General features: G+C 45.9%; 1 protein-coding gene across 9 annotated transcripts in view; it reads right to left on the reverse strand.

The window, feature by feature from the left end:
* GLMN (glomulin, FKBP associated protein) overlaps positions 1-18,406 on the reverse strand; it is a 1,004,137-nt gene that overhangs the window by 846,204 nt on the left and 139,527 nt on the right. For all 9 annotated transcript variants that reach the window (XM_069641799.1, XM_069641796.1, XM_069641800.1 and 6 more), the window contains exon 5: positions 3,778-3,886. In XM_069641799.1, coding sequence (XP_069497900.1) covers positions 3,778-3,886 — 109 coding nt within the window. The remainder of the gene's footprint in view (positions 1-3,777; positions 3,887-18,406) is intronic.

Below are 18,406 nucleotides of genomic sequence, written 5' to 3' on the forward strand. Positions count from 1 at the left end.
TAGGTAGATGTACCAGGATGTGTTGGGTCCAGGCAGGCCTTTTGGCGTTGGGCTGCTTGTTAGCTGCTTCGCCTTGAGGGGGCCGCTGAAGGTTGTTAACTTGTTCTGGGTGTTGATCCAGAAAGTCAGCAAAACTAGACATTCTTTGCATAACCCTGTCGAACTGTTCCAGGCTCCATTGGGAGAAAGGTAACACTATGGGAGCATGTGCAGGCAAATGCTCTGGAGCAGGGTGCTGCTTGTTGTGCATTGCACGTGAAAGGGTGTCCTTAGGGGCAGAGTGCTCCCTATCCTTTGAACCTTGTGATTTTGAGGGTAGGGGCAGCAAGGATTTGGTGTTTTCCATGCCTTTGCCTTGCGGAGGGTGTTAAGAGACATGTTTAATGAGTTCACTCATTTTTTAATTATTCATGTGAGCCGTCGACACGTCTTTCGACGTATGTTCGCCGGAACCCGACAACTTTCCGGATTTGCTTGCGGTGTCGGAATCAGACCTTGGCGTCTGCTTTTGGGGGCCTGTCGTGTGATGATCGCAAACGTCATGGCCCAGAGGACAGGGATTTTTCAGACCTTCCCTTCGATACCGCATGTGGCTTATCGGTCGACAACGTGTTTGTCGGCCATGGGGGGGTGCATTTAGTGTGGCATGCAGTGGAAGCGCCCGACTCGCCGGGGGTCGTATCCGTAGCAGAACCGCTGGCCTGCCCGTTGGAGTCGAGGGCGCAGACGCGGGAATCCATTGGGTCCCCATCGCCCTCGGCATCACTTAGGACGCCAACATCGCTGGAGGCTCCCCTTAACACCCATGGCGGCCTCGGCCTGCATGGCGTGGTGGGCCTAGCATTTAGTTTTACAGTGCTTTAAAGTCTGTGGCCAAAACAGTTTGCAGGGCTTGCACTGTTTTCCGGAGTGGTCCCTATGGAGGCAAAGGTTACACACTCTGTGTGAATCCTTCCAGGGAAACTTCCTGTTACAGGAAGGACAGAATTTAAAGGGTGTATTTTCCATGGTATGGAAGGATGGCAGCCTGGCAAAAAAAAGTAAGTATAGGGAAATATGCATTCTTTAAGTGAGATGGATTATAACCTCCCCCCACTCTCCCAACTGTACAGGGCGGGCAAAGTTAGTTGAGGCGGGAGTTGCTGTCGTTGACAAATGGTCTTGTCCTCAAAGTCGTTGCTGGGGATCTTACGATGTACGGTCGTCGAAAGGACAGAAAGTCTAACTTTAAACTTTTTATAAGCAATGCTATCAGCCAGAAGAATGAACTCTGCGATATGCGTCCGACTATAATGGCGGAAACAAACAATCTGAGGGACCTCGACGCGTGAAGGACCATGGGTACAGTGGATGCCACACTAGGGATAGTATTAATGTCACGCCCTGTCGACGTCCCTTTGAGTTTCGAAAACAAAAAATGTAGTACGTGGCTACCACTAGATGTCGGCCTATGCATAGCATGTGATCAAAGCAGATCCACAAGCCTCAGAAATATATAAGCGTAGGTCCCTCTACTCCAAACACAAAAGTCAGTTGATCAGGATGTGTCCTTTTCTTGTTTAGCACTTTTCTCACACACAATTTCCTCATCAGGTAGAATCAGAGCCTTTTGAAACGCCAGGCGCTTTGCTTTTCCTCAGTGCGATCACTCAGACTCTTTGCCCCTCTGTTTCTTACAGGCACTTTCCTGGGGACCTTTTATCCTCCGGTCTTCCTTTGTGCACACTTCTTCCTGCTTTCACTTTGGGGTGCACACTTGCACTATTCAATTTTCCATGCTGTGCTCCTTCTGTGCCTCTTGTACCTTCCTGCATTAGTGGGCTTCTTCTGCCCTTTTGTTTTACTCTTCTGCGTTTGGCTGTGCCAACTGGCACTTCTTTTCATTCACCTCTGTCCTTGCACCTTTAATACTGGCACTTTCCTCCTCGGTTTTCACTTGCACCTTTTCTTTATTTCCAGGCCGCTTAACCTCTCTTTACTTACTTTCCTTGCTGTGCATCTTTGCTCCTTTAATATACTTTCCTTCTCTGTGCTCACTCGCACCTTAATACTGTCACTTTCTTTCTCCCTGCTCACTCGCACCTTCTTTTCACTTCGCTTCTGTTCGCTCTTAACTTTGCGCTGCGGACTGCTTGCCCTTTCCTTTAAATCGGCTTTCTTTCCGTCCTCTTATTTCTAAGCTGCTGTCACGCATGCTTTCTTTCTAATTTCAGCTTCTTACTTTCCGCTTCGTGCTGTTTCCCAATCTTGCCTTTCTTTTCCATTTCCCATTTCAGCCACCCGCATGCTCCTGAGTTTTTCTCTGCCATGCGAAACAATCCAGGGAGCGTGGCACTGGCGAACGGTTTCTCCGGGACGCTTTGGGTCAAGGCCAGTGTCTCACCACCAGCCCCTTAGACACCCTTGGGCCCAGCACATGGCCCAAGGGAATGAGCATTTGCACGGACTCTGCCAGCAGGGTCCCAGCTGCATTGCTCCGGCTTGCGGGAGACACGGTTCCCCAGACATCTGCAGCCCTCCACAAACACCGGGCCAGCGTTGCAGCACACTGCTCTTCTCTGGATCCTCCTTCCTGCAGCTCCCAACATTGTGACTTCTCTGGTCCAAAATGTTTCTCTAGCTTGCTCACCCACCTGTGTTAAACCACACTTTTATAGTGCAAAAACCAGTCATGTGTGAATGGTCACTATTAACTGCCTGACTATTAGTGGGACAACTCAAGTTCTTTCTAGGGTAGGTTGCCCTTACTTTCCCCATGTTATTCCTATGGGTAATCTGTACTGATCTTAGTTGCCCCTTCCTCGTCTCAGTATTTGCTAGAAATGGTGAGGGGGACATGAAATGGGTTTGGAAATACCCCATGGAAGCTGAAGGAGAGGGCTCCAAAGTTAAATGGGAGCGGAAATTAGATTGATGGTTACGTTTATTTACTAGAATACAATTAGGAGATCGACAACGGGGATAGGAACATCTTCTAGTCTTGTTTTTATTTAATGAGATAGCTTCCCCTTGTGGCAGAGTATTCCATCTCTCTGATGTTTTATTAAACATATATGGGTCTTGATAGTATTCCCTGTGGTCTAGATGGGCGACAAATTAATGGATATTAATATCACAGTCCTGTCTCTGTTGTGCTTGTTCTTCTTCTCACCCGATCTCATGTACTTAACTCTTTTCCTCCTCTTACTTGGACCATGAACAATGGGTCCTGAAGAAGGAAAGACAATGTTAGAGTCAAGAGTTTTAAAAGGGTTTGTTCTCCCTAGCCGTACAGGATATTTTATCTCCCCTTTTAGTGAGGGAGAGGTCGAGGGGTAGGATGAGACAATAGCCCATGACTAACGAGGGTGGGTAGGATGGAATAGGACAAGGAACGGGGGGGGGGGAATACCATGTCTCGCCTTCGGACGCTCTCCTCACAGTACCCAAAGAACCCCTGCCCAGGCCATCCTCCCTCGCTGGTCTGCCCGCACGGTTGGGATCCAAAAGCAATGGCCCTTCTCTGGCCACCTGAGCAATGGATCTCTGGGGACTACTTGAGAGCACACCCTCAGGTTTCTCACACTACACTATCTGCTTCCCATGTCGGAAGTGCAGAAACACAGTGGAAGAACAGACAGCAAGTTGCATTAAAATAAAAATAAAGAGATTATACAATAACATAAGAAAATAGCAGAGGGACGAGAAGCTGGAGAAGGATGGTGAAGAGGGGTATACAATGTGTGGGGTTTAAAGAGGTGGGTCAGATAAGGAAGTGAATGATATTTAAAGGGATACCTGTTTGAAGAGGCTGAATCAAAAGTAAAATTGTCTGCGATATTTCTTCCCCAGCAGCTTCTTCAATCTGTTCAAGTAAACCAAGTAAAAGCTCCTTTGGGTTACAAACCTGCAAAAAAAGTACAAATCATACACCCTTATTTAGTGGGGTTTTCAGCAATATAACTACTCATGAGAACTTTGCCAACTTGATTTGATGTTTGCAAACCTACCGATTTTATTACAGACTATTTTTCTAAGACGATTTGAAACTGTAAATTATTTTCAATACAACGAATACGGATTTTAATATATATATATATATTTTTCAACAAAACATTTTTATTGAGCATTTACACATTACAAACATCAGCAAGCTTCATACACCTGAATGCAGACACACAGACATGATTGACATGATCGGGGTGACGGTTGCTCGGTAATTCTAAAGTTCAACCGGGTGCTATTTTGATTGAGTGTGGACCCCTCTCTCGGAATGGACAACCGGGCATGGTAAATTCAGTTGAGTTCACCCAGGTGGGATTTTGACCATCCGTGGGACTCCCACTACCCATTGCTATGTGCTAAAGGTCCTGTCGTAGGCTTATTTAGCCCATCTGGTCAGGGGCGGCCGATATGTTAGCCCCTGGAATTTCTCAGCGTAGTCCAGAAATGGGGCCCAGATGCTATGAAATCTGTTTTGTGCTTTCCAGGCGAATGGCTGTGATTTTTTAAGCTACTACTATGTCCCAGCACTTCACCCACCACATGGGTAGAGCTGGGCCTTCTGGGTGCTTCCACTGTCGAGCTATCATAATTTTGGCTGCAGTAAGTAGTTGGGTACAAAGGTTTGCCAGAGGCCCCGAGAGAGGGAAAGCTCCATCCTGAGTGTCTCCCAGTAAGACTATCCCTGGCTCCCATGGAATGTTCAGCCCTGTGATTGATTTGGCGAATATGTTCCAGCACCTCTTGCCAAAATTTCATCACTATTGGGCATGACTAAAGAGTGTGGAACAAGGTCCCAGTAGATGGACAACCCCTCCAGCATAGAGGAGGGATCGATGAGTCGCTTTTGTTTAATAGTTCCGGGGTTATGTACCACCTGAAGCAGACCTTCATCTCACATTCTATATTAGTGACGCATTTAGAGCTCGTGTTCATGCGTGCCCAGATATGACCCCAGTCTTTGTGTTCCAGCACCCTCCCCAGGTCCTTTCACAATTGCTCATATATTTTTCTTTTTTATCGGGGTCAGAATTGTCTAGGAGGCGGTAGAGGATAGACACTTTGCCCTTGTCCGTCTGAGTTGTGAGTGTGCGTTCCAAAGCCGAGTGGTCCCTCCCACCATTGTCACTGATATGACTTTGTGATAGCCAGTGCCTTATTTGTGTGTACTGAAACCTATCAGCCTCCATCACCTGAAAAATGTCTTTGCATTCTACGAACGTTAAGGATTTAAATATATTTTGAAAAAATATATTCATAATTAGGAAATATGTATCCCTCTGTTGGTTGTGCAGCATTAAAACAGAAGTGTAGATTGTACAGTGTGTTTTGGTGAGAACTGATAGCATATCTGATGTGCTGCTCTGGTACGTTTTTCTACATTATTAGTTCGAGCATAGCTATGCCAATTGGAGCAGAAAAGAAAGCAGAAAACAGTTGTTTATCAGATGTTTCACCAACAAAGTAAAAAAAAATAATACAATTTTCAAAAAGGTCTTCAAAAAGGGGTCACAAAACTGTGGAATGCTTTCAAATTTGAAATAATTACAAAATGAACAAATAGGTTATTTTCAGAACTGCCTAAAAAGCTTTAAAGAAAGAAAAACAAATCTGCACCATCAGCTAACATGCTGAATCATGCACTATACACTAAGGATTGTTGCTATTATTAGAGAAGAATTAGCGGAGTCCAACTGGTGTGGGACTACACAAGACTCATCTCCTTGGTATTAGGTAAACCACCTTTTAATATATGCCTGTACTACACAGGTTGGTAGTGTGACTGAGCAGCCAGGCTCATTTTAAGAGGGGTAATGTAAGCTGTAGAGCTGTGCAATTAAACCAGTAAATACATGTATTCAATGAAACACTTACACACTTAAAGTTATAATAAATTAATTACTTATTTATACACAAAGATATTTAAAGCATTCTTTAAAAAGCAGTAATTATCTGTAACATTAATCCCAAGTTAGGATTCAATTAAAAAAGTGAACAATAAAGGAGGTGCGTCTTTAGTTTTGAGCTGACCTTCTTTGTCCCGAGTTTCATTATGGTCTTGTTCCTTTCCCTAGATTTGAGTTGATGGGCTAGGAGTTTGTCTGCTCCGTTTGACCTTATGTAGTACCAGTGTTTCAGGTAAAGGAGGGACTTTTCTGCCGTTTTAGTGCGGAGGGTGTTCAGCTGGCCCTGAACATGTCTCAGTGCCAGCTGTAACTTTTTAGTTGTTTTTTTTTAGTTCTACTTGGATCTCTTTCAGCTTCCCTTCTAGTTCCTCCTCCCACCTGTGTTTCAATTTATCCTTACCTGCTTTCAGCGCTATCAAGTCCCCCCTTCACACTGCTTTGAATGAGTCCCAGACCGTTCCCACTGAAGTTTCCACTGTGTCATTCTCCGTTAAGTATTGCTCTATCTTTTCCCTTATGGATTCAACCATCGCCTGGTCCTGTAGAAGTTCCGTGGGGAAGTTCAACTTTTATAGTCCTCCCTTTGCGTTCCCCCGATTGAGTGTCGCCATAATGGGGGCATGGTCCGATTGAGAAATGGACCCAAGATCTATCTACGTAACTTTCTCCCCCAGTGCCGTGGCGGCCCAGATGTAATCTATTCTAGATTGAGAGGTGTGCACATGGGAATAGTGAGTGAATCCTTGTGCTTGTCCCTTAGTCTCCCTCCATATGTCGTGCAGTGCTAGCATTTCCACTATCCGTTTTAGTGCTTTTGATGGTCCGGGTGTCCCTGTGCGTGTGGTGCTGCTTCTGTACAGTCGTGGGTCCCATGCTAGGTTGAAGTCACTGTTAGTATCACCTCCCCTGTGGCAAATGTTTCTAGTTATGAGAGAGTCCCCCCCTCAGATACCCATCCTGTCCCGTGTTGGGGGCATATATTGTGGCCAGTGTTATTTTCCGGTTACCATATGTAGAGTTCCAAAAGAGGTAGCGACCTTCCCCGGCTAGGGGCCCCTGCACCTGTATTCCTAAACCATCCTGTATCGCTATCAGTACCCCTGCTCTTTTCTCCCATGCGTTCGCTTGATATATCTGAGAGAACCCTCTTAACTTCAGGCGTTTTTTGTCTGCTGCCCTGATGTGAGTCTTTTGATATGTTATTATGTTGGCCTTCATGCTCCTTGTCAGCTGTTTGATTTTTTTTCCTCCTTATTGGGGTGTTTAGCCCCCTTACGTTGTATGTCAGTATTTTTACTGGAGCCACCTTATCTTCACAGATTTGGTGTCTCTATTGGTTCCCAAGTCCTGGTTCTACATCCCCCTCTACTACCGGTAGAAGACTCACAACTCCCCCTATACCCCAACTCCCCTTCTTTCCCCCAACTTTCTAACTCCCCCCTCCATCCCCATCTCCCTGAGGAGGGCCCAGGGTCCTATGACCGCCCACACGTAGTGAACGTTCTTCCTGGCCCTCTGCTTCCCAGAGAATTCGTTGTAGGGAGTCCTAAACCCCACTGTATGTTCCCTCTACCACCTCTCTACCTGCTCCCCCCCGCGCCCTTGGGATGATCCCTTTGTAACAGCTACAGTCTATGTTCTTCCCTGTGGTTCTTAGTGTCTACATCCCCCTCCTTACTTGACCACCTTGTGTTCTCCAAGTCCGGCTTCCTTCCCCTTTCATTTCTTGTTGGGTGTCTTGCCGTTACTTGGGACCTTCTTCCATTCCCATGTCTTCCTGCTGGGTTTTTCTCGTCTCCATGGGCCCTCGCTTGCTCCCTGGCCACATCCTTGCGGGTTTAGAATGTGCTCTCCCTCCTCACATGTGGTGATTCTGTGCCGACTACCTTCCCACGTAAAGTGCAGCCCAAAGGGAAAAGTCAATTTATACTGCACTTGCTTTGACGTTAGGAAGGACACTATGGGGTCCATCTGTCTTCCCTTTTGTAGGGTGCCCTGGGCCAAGCCTGGATAGAGTTGGACTTCCTCACCGTTGATGTGAACTTGGCCCTCCAATATCGCGCCCTGTGCAAGATTTGCTCTTTTTGTTCATAGGAGGTGTCCGCCACCAGAACATCTTGGGGGCGAGCCCTAGGTTCTCCTGCTCTGTGTGGGCCCACTCTGTGTATCCTATCAATCTGGACTCCTGATGTTGGTTCTGTTGCTAGGATTTCTGTGAAGAGTTGTTGGACCGTGTTTTTCAAGTCCTTGTCCTCGATTTTTTCCGAGAGGTTCTTGATTCTGACATTGGACTGACTATTTTCAAGATCGTCGGATTGTATCTCCAAGTTGTGCGTGAGTCGTGCAAGATGTTCCAAGGTTTCATCCATTTTTCTGGAGTTCTCTTCGATCTCCTGGACAGCCCTTTCCATTGTGTCCGTCCTCTCATCCAGTTTGGCCGCTTCCACCTTCAGTTCTTGGACTGATTATTTTATTTCTGTTCTCAGCGAGTCAAATTGTATTTGGAAGGTGGCCATAAATTGGTCTTGGAACTCCTTGAGCCCCAGTTTATTTATAATGCTGATACGGGAAGAACTGATGTGTCAGATCACGCCCCAGTGGAGCTATTCTCGGACAATGGACAGCCTGAGTGCAGGCATATAAGCTGGGAGCTGAACTCCCTCTTCCCCCCAGATTCGAAGAGATACTGAGTAATTAGGGAAGAGATTAAAACAAATATCCATAACATTTTCCTTGGTAACCCCAAAGAATGTACACCCAATGGGATGCCTTGAAGGCCTTTGTAAGAGGCATATTGATCAATAAAGCATCCCAACTGAACAAAATCCACAGGGAAGAACGTAACAGTCACAGGAGAGATCTTGAGTTAGCCTACATAACCACAGGCTCACAAAAGTGCAGATTATTCTGTTAAATAGCAATAGAGCGGAATTCTATATTCTAGGGACCAAACACAAATATTACGAGCTTGGAGATAAGGCAGGGAGAATTTAAGTATGGAAATGAAAAGCTGAGCAAATAAATTAAAAGGTGAAGGAGAGTTGTCTAGATGTTCCGAATCCTCCAAAGTGGCAAAGTTCAGAAAATACTACCAGAAACTCTACTCTTCGGAGGGCCCTAATCTGACCGATCTAGAACAATATCTAGACTCACGTCTCATTCTGTACATCTCAGAAGAGCAGAGGGGAATCCCTCTGTGCAGATATAAAGAAGGAGATCCTACTTGCTATCTCCGCTCTGAAATTGGGAAAGGCACCAGGATTGGATGGGTTTACGCTTTTGTTCTACAATACCTTCCGCAAAGAGTTAGTCGATCTTTTGTACAACCTATTTAAAGGGATTTTCCTCCGGTACACTTTGCAGAGCAAGAATGTCAGTGATCAATAAACAGGGGTTCAACTCCACTCTTACCTCCTCATACCACCCTATTGACTACTGACTGCAACGAATTGTGGGATTCAGTCACTTTTTGCCAAATGGGGAGCCTTTCCCTACAAGGCTACGGAACATTCCCCCTAGGGTTTCCGGTAAACGGGACCAGACGGGGAGAGACTTCACCTTGGGGATACGGACTCCCTTTCCGATGAGGAACTCCCTTTTCACCATCGTCAAAAACCCAGTCCAATCCCATCAGTTGACAGACAACCAGGCTCCTCTTACATGTTATTGTACCTGCTTACTACTGTGAAGAGTAAGAACATAGGAGTGATAGAGAATGCCCATTTGTTCACCACAGAAACGAAGGAGTTATGAAGAGTATAGCTCCAACACAAAGGAAGGACTATCCTGATAAACTGGGGAAGCTTCCGCATTGCGTAATAAAAGTGGGAGGAACAAGAGAACTTCCAAACGAGACCTGGGAGTTCCAAACCAGCGGGACAAGGGAAACTGGCGTCTCTGAGAGAACGCTGCTTTACCTGGCTACAGGCAGGTTGCTAGAGGAAGTGCACAAAGTGGGAGACCAACTGGAGGAAGTCTTTCCCACTGCTGTTTGTCCCAGGAGGGACAACCAAGAAGGGGTGAGGTAAATGTAAGAAAGTGACCACAGTTCAAAGGTGTTTATTGAACTTTTGCAGGTGGGTGATAAACGCCTATCTAAACCTAAATCTAAAGATGGGAGCAAGCTACGGCCATCAAATAATAAAGACTTGTGTCAGCATAAAAAGGCCCTATACTAAATAATCTATTGCCAATTCTTAGTACTATTTACAAATAGTGTGGGGTGCAGTTCTTGAAAAAGAAATAAGTGTTCACAAAATGATAAGTCAGGATACTTTGGCCATTGGCCTCCCTTCCCCGCGTTTTCTGTTCGGGGCAAGGCAGTTCACTTGAGCAAAGCACACACTCTGGCTTTTGCGGAATGAGGATACAGTTCCAGTTTCAAAAGCTCATGACGTGTGTTCAAGTCTCTTTACTTCTTACCAATCTCTTGACGTAGAGGGCCTGCTGTAACAGAAACGACACGTAAATCTTTTCTTTAGCGTCTACAGTATTCACCTTCGGTATTCACTCTGGATCCCCCTCAGCTGGGCTCAAATCCTTTTCACAAACAAAAAGTTCAACGTTGGGTCCCCCTCTTCCGGGCTCAGATCTTTTTACCAAAATAAGGTTGAATTAGTCTCCTTTAGCTGGGCTAGGACCAATTGTATTTACTTTATACTGTTGAAGACTTCGAATGTGCAAGACCCGTTGCATGACCACTCGGATCTCAATATTTCTTTCACATTCAGCAGAGGTTGGATACCCAACAGATATTCGAATGAGCACCCACGTGGTGCCGGACCACTCTGTGTATGGTATCTTTTGTTAATTTCCCCAGAGTTCAATTATGAAGTTAAAGTAATTCTTTCTGGCTTTCAATTACAGTCGCGTTGCTCATTCCAAATGCTTCATACAATGTTCCCTTTATACAATGTTGCTGATTGCAACCTTGGTTCAAAACACAAGCTGGTTTGGTATCAGTCTCTCTGACTCACTGGCTGTGTTGCTTTTTTGGACGCTGATTTGTTGTGGGAGCCAAGGATCGTACCACGGGCGGCAATTGCTCCCCCGGCTGATGCAGCGCCGGGTACCTCTGACACACTGTATAGGTTTGATCAGCCCTAGTTCCTGGTCTTTCGGTTTCTTACTTTCCAAAGCTTGTGAAAGTAACTGTCTTTATAGGTCAAGGGTGCTTCCCTTCTTGCAACCCTCTCCGGTCTTGCTGTCTTCCCCCTTGTATTAAACTCCCATCATGGAATGCTGTTTCTTTATGTTTTTGCCTCGCTCCAAGTGTGATTTCATGCTCCGCCTTTTATCAGTGTGATGGAAGTCAGGTGTGTGTAATGATCCCTAATTGCCTGACCATGGTGTTGGGACATGTCAGGTATACTGCTCTGGTGTTAGTCTGTTGTCGCTCACGGTGAAATGTCAGTGAGAAAGTGTTTGTGTCAGAAAAGGGCAGGGGGTGGGCTGGATTCCTATGTATTCTCCTTGGTAGGATGGGGAAAAGGAGTTACTGTGAAGGGGATACCGCGTCTCACCCTCCGGTGTCCCACTTCCACTCCTGGAGGATCCCTCATCCAGGTGATTCTCTTGCACTGGTCCAGCCCAGGAACTGGATCCAAAAACGATGGCCGTGTCTTGGCCACCGGGATGACAGATCCCCGGGGACTAGCAGGTGGGACAGTTTTCTCACATAAAGCAAACGAAAACTGCCAACGGAAGAAACCAAGAGAAAGAAAAGAGATCTATGTGGTGGCGTGGCAGGATCGAGAGACACAAACCCTGTTCTCACCAATACCACAAACCGACACGAACGTGTGTCCAACAAAGCAGTGTGTGTGGACGGTAGAGCTGTCCTGACCAAAGAGAGCCAAATGCCATCCCGGTGACGCAGCCCCTATAAAACAAAGGTAACAGGGAGAGTTGCAGACAGCTCATGTATAATAAGTCTATACAAATACAGAGAGAAAGCATGAATATAATGATTGTCGTGAGCCTACTCGTCCTAGTGGGGAACAAATAATTTAAAAGGCCAATACTTGTGACAATGAATTGCAAAAACACTAAGAAGAGCCAAATAGGGACTCGGCCTCCTCGTTTCAGTGACGAGATAAATAACAAGAGGAGAAAGCTGTTCTGAGAATATACTTGGTTATGAGTGTGTTCTGGTGCCCTGTGAGCACAAACGCGGCAGAAATAACACGGGTGTGGGGGTCTTGACTACCATCACAGAGCGCAGATCGGTATTGCGGGAGCGGCGACAGGCAAAGCCACCATCTGGGAGCGGCCCACCAGCACGGCCGGCGGGGACCCAAGAAGGCAGCCACAAAGTAACTGGAGCTGTAAGGTTGGCACTGACCCAAGCGCGAGCACAATGAGGACGAGGCTGTAGAGAGTGGTGGGAGTGCCGCTGAGGAGCTACTCCCTGAGTGGTGAACAGTAGGGGTGACGCTGCTCATGGGAAGCAGGGGGGAAGTGAGGCCATACAGCATAGAACAACTTAACAAGTGACGCCTGAGTCTCTGGGAGATATTGTGGAGCAAATGGGGATAGGAGCATGAAGGGGTCCCTGCTCCATTACTTGGCTTAATATAAGGAAGCAGAGCCTGTCCAGCAGAGTAGAGTCAGCATCACCACACACAAAACTCTAGTGCAACGGCAGCCCCATCTGAAGTACGAGGTGTGGAGGATGACCTTGAGGGCTTGTTTTGAAGATACTATGACAAAGACAGCTGGAAGTAAGAAGGCAGGCAGGATGGATCGCTTCACCAAGGAAGCTACCAGGATTGGCAGTGAAAGCGCTAGAGACTCGGGTGCTTCTGGCCAGCGGCTAGCAGCCATTGCAGTGCCAGTGCAACAAACTCTTCAGCAAATTCTGGAGTCTATGCAGGCAGGGTTTGCTGCGGTGAGGCTTGACAGAATTACAGTCAATGTGACATCCATCCGCACGCAACCAGAAAAAGAGATCCATAGAATAAATGCTGCGGAAGAATGGATTGGTGTGACAGAAGAGACAGTGCAGGAGTTTGGAAACATGATGGCCTTCCTGGTGAAGGATATGAAATGAATGCGGGCATAATGCGAGGATCTGCAGTCAAGATCCTGTAGAAATAACACCCGAATTATAAGAGTACCGGAAGAGGCACTGAAAGGGAACATGGTGAAGGCGGTAGAAGATCTTAAACAACTACTTGGAAATCCTGAGCTGTCGCTACACTTCACAGTAGAGAGAGTACACAGGGCGTTGGCGGCAAAGACCAAAACGGGGACTACCTAGGGCCAATTTTAGCAAGGATCCTCAATTACAGGGAAAGAGACCTGCTACTGAAGTATGGAAAAGAAAAGAAAGAACTAAAGCTTGGATCACAAATTATTCGCCCGTTTACAGATTGCACTGTGGCGGTCCAACAAGAGTGACGCTAGTTTCTGGGAGTTAAAAAACTGATTTGTGAAAAGGAACATTGCCTTTAGTTTTGTAGTATTAGTGGTAGGGTCAGCATAGGTTAATTTTGGACGGAGGATGGACTTTTGTTGTGGTCGTCACCATTGACGAAGAGCGTCCTAGTTTAGTTGTGTTAGTTAGGGAAACTCACAGAACAGGGAAAGCTAGGCATTTTCTTTGTTTTTCCAGTAAACCTTTGGAGAATGGCACATTTGTCTGTCTCCCCTGTGAGGTGCAGAAATGAGAGGCGTTGTAATTTTCTCATTATCAGACATCTTTATTAAACAAGGGTTGGATAAACACCCCTCTATCCCTATCCTAAGAAGAGTTTCCCTACCTAGGAAACTAAAACTGAAGATCAGTCTGGGTCAAATCATTAAACTTAACTGTCCTTGTGTCCAAAAACATTCTAATCTGGCCCTCACACTAGAAATGAGCAACTAAGGGTGCAAGCAAATGTCTCTGACTTCATGGTTGACAAAAAAATGTTTGTGATCAAAATAAATAGCTATATCCAACAGAAACAGTATTTTCCAACGGGAAACCCTTGGACCCAGAGGGTGGTTCCCTTCCCCTGGACATTTAGATAGAATGGCAAAAGTGTCTCTTACAACCCTGTGGGAGACTACACAACACTTGTCCTCTTGGTATTAGGTAACCACATTTTGGTATAGGCCTGTACTACACAAGTTGGTAGTGTGACTGAGCAGCCCGGCTTATCTCAAGAGGGGTAAATGTGAGCTGTAGCAATGACATTCGCACGTACAAGTAACACTTACACTCAAGGTTTTTGTTATAGTTATTTATTTAACAGCAGTTTTAAAATAAGCATTCTTTTAAAAGGGCAATATAGGTAACAATCAAATATACTTTAAAAAACCTTTCCAGAATCAACACAAAGCTAGTAGATACTCTTTAGAGAGGTTTTTTACACGCTTCTTACACCATGAGGTGACTTCACTAACTAGGACAGTAATGGCATTTATATAGCTCTAGTACACTTTGTAGATTCTGAGGTTTGTAGAAAGGAAAGGTTAACGGAAGGAAACGGTTAAACAGGTTCTCAGAGCATGTGAGCACTTAAATCTTCCAATGTCAAGTCTAGACAAAAACCTTTCCCAGCAGTAATGGTTTAAAACCAAGTGATCACCTCTGAGGGACAGTAAATATCAAAGTCGAGTGGATTAGAAGAATTTGCAGAGAGCCAGGACAGCCAAAGTCAATTGGAGCACAGTCTATGGAGCTGAGGCACTTCTTAGATAACAAGGTCTTGCACAAAGTTAGAGTTTGTTGAAGAAAAATCACTGTAGGGTCACAAGCTGTTACACTTGTGAAGGGTAGAGCTGAAATCAACTCTAGCAAAGCAGCTACAGCAAATCTTAACTGAGAAGAGCACAGCTAAAGACACTGAGGTAAGTACCCCAAGTCGGAACAGTACCTTTGGCAAGAAGAAGAGTGGTCCAGCTGGCTTCTGTCTGCGGCATCTACAGGCTCTTTTCAGATCAGCGGCACTTTGCGGTTTCAGCGCTCGTTAACAACACCACCACGGATCCTGGACACCGGGTGGGCTTCCTTCACTCCTGGAGTCCTGCACTCTGGTGAGGGGACTCGAGCTCTGGTCGTCCTGATTCTGTAGCATCCAGGGGAGACTCCTGGAGCTTCTGGCCAGATTGCAGACGCTGCACTCGACTACGGATTTCTCAACCCCTGGCACTCGGTTCCTGCAGCAGCAAAGAAGTACAACCAATTGGGGAAGATTATCCAGTGGAGTTCATTTCGGGGTTAGTTGGTCCCACTAACCCAAGGAAGGAAGTCGTCCCTTCCCGGAGCTTCTCTTGTCAATCAGAAAAAGGAATTTCAGCACAGCAGCTGGGCTTCACCGGGCAATTCAAAGGTCCAGGAGGATGCAGCAAACTTCTTTCAGGTTTTCTTCGCCAGGTGTTCTTCCCAGTGGTCGACTCTGCCTCTATTCACAAAACTCTCACCTTTTAAGCAGTTTTCTCCCACTCATGCACAGACTAGCTGTCACTCAAACAGCATTACTAAAGACAAAGGATAGAGGAGATTTGGGAACCTCCCTCACTTCCTGCCCTTCCAAACACACTGGAGCCAGAGGCGGGTTTCAGTACTGAAGCCCGAAAAAGGCAAAAGGAACTAAGTGCTCAAACCTGGCTTGGCGTGCAGAGTAAAACCCAAGAAAGACGTCACACACAGAAAATGGTAAAAAAAGAAGATCGGGGACATTTTTGACAAAATGGTCACCCATGCGTGCTATACTGCAGCGAAGGATTCAGCTTGCGGTAGAAAAGCACAATGGTAGGATACTTAATCCACTGCCATCAACCATTTAAAGTAGTGTGGGTAACATAAAAAATGTTACATGAGAAGGTAGGATAAGGGGGTAACAAGTAAGCCCCCCAGCACTCCACATAAGATGGTGTGTGCAGGACCTACAAAGAGAAAAGTTAAGTAAAGTCAATTTCACTTTACTATTCTTGGGAACAGTAGTTCACATAAGAAAAGGTATTTAAACCTTATGAGAAATCTAAAGGATTTCTCTGGGATACTGCACTGAAGGTGCTGTGTGTCACCATACAAAATGTAAATTCCTATGAAGTTTGTCTGACTCCAAAAACAAAAGGAAACACATAATCCAAAGCAGGTCAAAACAAATGAGAGAGTGAAGAATGGGGCTCACTCACCCCAGGGTTAAAATTAAAAAGTCCTAAAGTCCAGCAGAAGAGCTGGGGGTCTTCTAAGGTTGAAGGGAATTAGCACAGAAATGAGAATTATACCTAACATTTATGACTTCCCAGGTAAGTGGTGTCATACAAACATACCTGTGAGATATTAACTGTGTAGGTTTGGGAATGTGTATAAAAAGAGAATGTAGGACAAGGGACACTTAAAGCATATTGGATAATGTATAATGGACAAAATGTTAGTTTGCATCTTGCACACAAGTAAGATTTGCTGTGCTAGCTCCGGGTTCCTGAGGCTTAGCTCCTGACCAATGGGCGATGCCTGATACGCAGAAGCTGTTTTTTGCTCCTGGCCAAGAAATGCAAATTTCGACCCCTGCAACAGATAATTCAGATGGCTGTTTACCGTACCAGCAGTGCATTCCCTCACTCATTGGAGAATGGTTGAAGGGATAAAAAGATGAAATCCATTGAATGGCAGACAAAGCCTTTTCCTGTGCAATATGTAATAGTTTGTTTCTGCATAGCCAAGCTTTGTGTTGGACGGCCGTGGCAGGAACAAGCAATGGCATGATTGCAGAAAGCAGTCAATTCCAGCTTCTCTAGGGCCATCTACTTGACATAATCCATAACTTGAAACTGTTCCTTCTTATTCTTGGCCAAAAAAAGAAAATACATTTATTAAATACATCAATGCAAATCCAAAATCTGGAGTTTCATGCTGCAAGAATGGCATCTTAAATAGTCCGGTGCAAACACCTGCTGGAAAAGATCTTGCTGATCTAATACACAGCCTTCTCCTCCTTCCCAGGCGTGGCAAAGTGGTTACCACCACAGTCTGTCCAGGGGGACAACCAGGCACAATTTTTCATCACACAGAAAACAATAGTATGCCTCCAACCACTTGTCCATAGTGGAGAACGAGTGGGGCTTCCCGAAATGTCCTCACCTCCAGCAGGCATCGAGCTGAATGGGGATGCAAGACTTGGGTACCCTTCCTCCCCTAACCATCACCAACATTCCCGTTTCCTATAGCCTATAGCCTATACACAAATGTTTCCTGAAACACTTGTGTATAGGCGCGTTATAAATGCCATTTTATATGATATCATAGCAATGGGGCTGGAATTTGGAGATCCTAGAATTCAAATATGCCAAGCAGTAATTCATGCAAATCCCTTGCAAAGAGACATCTTCCTCATCATCGCCTAACATCAGGTGCAGAAAAGGGCGGGTCACTAGTGAAACATGACAGAAAATGCAAGGCGGAACGGTTGCACCCCCAGAAGAGGTCACCATCCCCAGTGCCTGTAAAGACAGGACCATGTATGAGAGGTGGAAGGACTGGGCTGCAGGTGTCCGTGGAGAGCCTGGAGGTTGTGGGTGCGGTGGAAGAGTGCGAGAGGGAACTGGGACAGGAGTTGCAAACAGCATCTTGTGCACTACGTCCCAAAAAAGGGATGGACATCATTTGTAAAAATGATTACTCGGAGCTTGAAAGAGAGGGCCTGGCAGAAGAAAACTGATCCTGATGGAAGGAAATGAGTGTACACGGACTGCTTCGGAGGAGTTAAGATTGGCATTAGCAGCTGGTTGAGTAGATGCGAGAGGCCAAATGAGATGCTGCAGAAAAGTAAAGGTTCACTAAGCAGAAGGACGTTTAGCCTGCCAAAAGTGTAAGGTATAGCCGAAAGCTCTTTGGCAAGTAACATGCACCATATCTGATCTCCTGTCTCATTCTGCACTGGTCACCAGGCTACCCTCTGAACTTCGGGCCCAGGGCCCTACCCGCCCAGTTGCACACCTGCACTGCCTCCTGTCAACCCTTGCACTTGTGTCTGTTTCTGCAACCCTACAGTCACATAACTATCAGACACTTGTTGCCTGCACTTAACCCTTGCACTGCCACCTTACTGGCCGCACTACTTGTTTTTGAACCTGTGTCCTGCACTTGCCCTTCCTCCCCTTCCCCTGGCACCTTTCCCTTGCCCTCTCCCCTGCACCTGTGCGATCTCAATGTCAGCACTTGGCCTAGTAAAATGGTTGTCTAGTCCTCCCTTGCCCCCCCGCCCCTTGCCTCGTTGCGCCTTGAAACACTTGTGTATAGGCACATTATAAATGTCATATTATATCATCATGGGTGCCTTTACATCTTTAACATTCTGCCACATCCCTACATCTTATCTTAAAGTCCTTTCATTCTTGACCAACTGAAAGATGGCCAAAAAGTTGAATCAATTAAAGAGTTCCTGAAAATCTCATTTCACAGACAGGGAATATTTTCACTATAACAATCTAACAGGTCTCATGCCAATGTGGAGGGATGGAAGAAGAGGTGTCTTGTGGGCTTCGATGGACGCAGCCCAGGTTAGAACAGGTGAATAGTTTGG

Source organism: Ambystoma mexicanum, chromosome 1q, assembly GCF_040938575.1.
Source record: "Ambystoma mexicanum isolate Mex_15411 chromosome 1q, UKY_AmexF1_1, whole genome shotgun sequence".
NCBI classification, from domain to species: Eukaryota; Metazoa; Chordata; class Amphibia; order Caudata; family Ambystomatidae; genus Ambystoma; species Ambystoma mexicanum.